Genomic DNA, 1,347 nt, shown 5'->3' on the forward strand with positions numbered 1-1,347 from the left:
CCTGCCCCGCCCCATCTGCAGAACGGAGCCAAAGGGCAGTTTGAGCGAGTGTGTTTCATCGACCACAAAGCACTGGCTGTGGGCGATCACTTTTGTTATATTTATTGTTTGCCTGTGTTTATGACCAGCAGGGTGGGAGTGTTTCCTTTAAGATGCTTTGCCCGAGCCAAAAATACCCCACCCCCTGTGCCCCTGGAGTGGGCAGCTGTCCCCTTGCAACATCTGTGGAAAGAGTACAGGATGGGCGGCAGGCAGGGCCTCCCCCCACATGCTCCCCAGGCCTCTGCCAGCCTCGGCCTCTCTGAAAACAAAAACACAAAACCAGGAAGGAGCAAAGCGCCGCCCGGCTCGGGCTCGGGCTGGCCAGGCTGGGCTTGCACACTGCTCTCCCACATGGCCTCCTCCCCTTCCCCTCAGGCCGCCTTCCCCGCCTTCCCCTGGACTCCTCTCAGGCGGCTCCCCTCACGGCACCTTGGCCCAACCGGCCTGTCTTCCCTGGGATGCCTGGAGGAAGATGCTGTGATGTTCACAGCGCCCACGTGCTATCCAACAGGCCTGGGGTGCCCCTCACCCCTGCCCCGCTCACTCCAGCTGATTCTGGCCGGGGCCCCTCCCCACCACTTGTCGCCTGGACCCTGAGACAGCACTCCGGCCGGCCGAGGGGTGTCCCACCAGCCCCACGCTGGCTCGGAGGGAGCACACCTCAGGGCTTGCAGCAAGTCCTGCAATAACTCTTCACCCCTCCTCTCGCCCCCTCCCCCCAGGAAGGGAGGCTGGGGCCCTTCTCCAGCCCGGCAGGCCCCTCACAAGTACATCTTCATGGCCTCGTGCGTCGTGGGGCAGTAGCGGGAGTGCAGCTGGGCCAGCAGCGCCCGGGACGTGGCCTCGAGGCGCGTGCCCTGGCTCTTCTTGTTCCACACGTGGACGGCGTAGGTGGCGTTGAGCAGCCGGGGCAGCTCCTCGGGGCTGATCTCCTCGAAGTACTTCTTCCAGTCCTGCCAGGGGATGGGGTAGAAGGCCTCGCAGGGCAGGGCGCGCACGCCGCGGCAGGCGTGGCTCTCGCCCAGGCTGCGGATGGAGCACCACTTCTTGAAGACCCGCGTGAGGAGCTGCGGGCCCTGGTGGCCCCAGATCCAGCCGTTGTAGTGGGCCACGAAGTCCCGCATGCACAGCGCCACGAACTCATGGTGGCGCTCGAAGGCCAGGAAGGCGCCGTTGAGCACGTAGCGGGACTGGGTGCCCAGCGTGTTGGTCAGGTTCCCCAGGTTCTTGAGGACGATGAAGTCCGTGTCCAGGTAGATGCCCCCGAACTTCCACATGAGCGCCAGCCGGGCGGCGTCGGACAGC

General features: G+C 65.0%; 1 protein-coding gene across 1 annotated transcript in view; it reads right to left on the minus strand.

Moving 5' to 3' along the window:
• Positions 1-77: 77 nt before the first annotated feature.
• A4GALT (alpha 1,4-galactosyltransferase) overlaps positions 78-1,347 on the minus strand; it is a 3,666-nt gene continuing 2,396 nt past the window's right edge. The window contains exon 3 of the mRNA XM_014535122.1: positions 78-1,346. Coding sequence (XP_014390608.1) covers positions 804-1,346 — 543 coding nt within the window. The 3' untranslated portion in view covers positions 78-803. The remainder of the gene's footprint in view (position 1,347) is intronic.

This window comes from Myotis brandtii, unplaced genomic scaffold (assembly GCF_000412655.1).
Source record: "Myotis brandtii unplaced genomic scaffold, ASM41265v1 scaffold138, whole genome shotgun sequence".
NCBI lineage: Eukaryota > Metazoa > Chordata > Mammalia > Chiroptera > Vespertilionidae > Myotis > Myotis brandtii.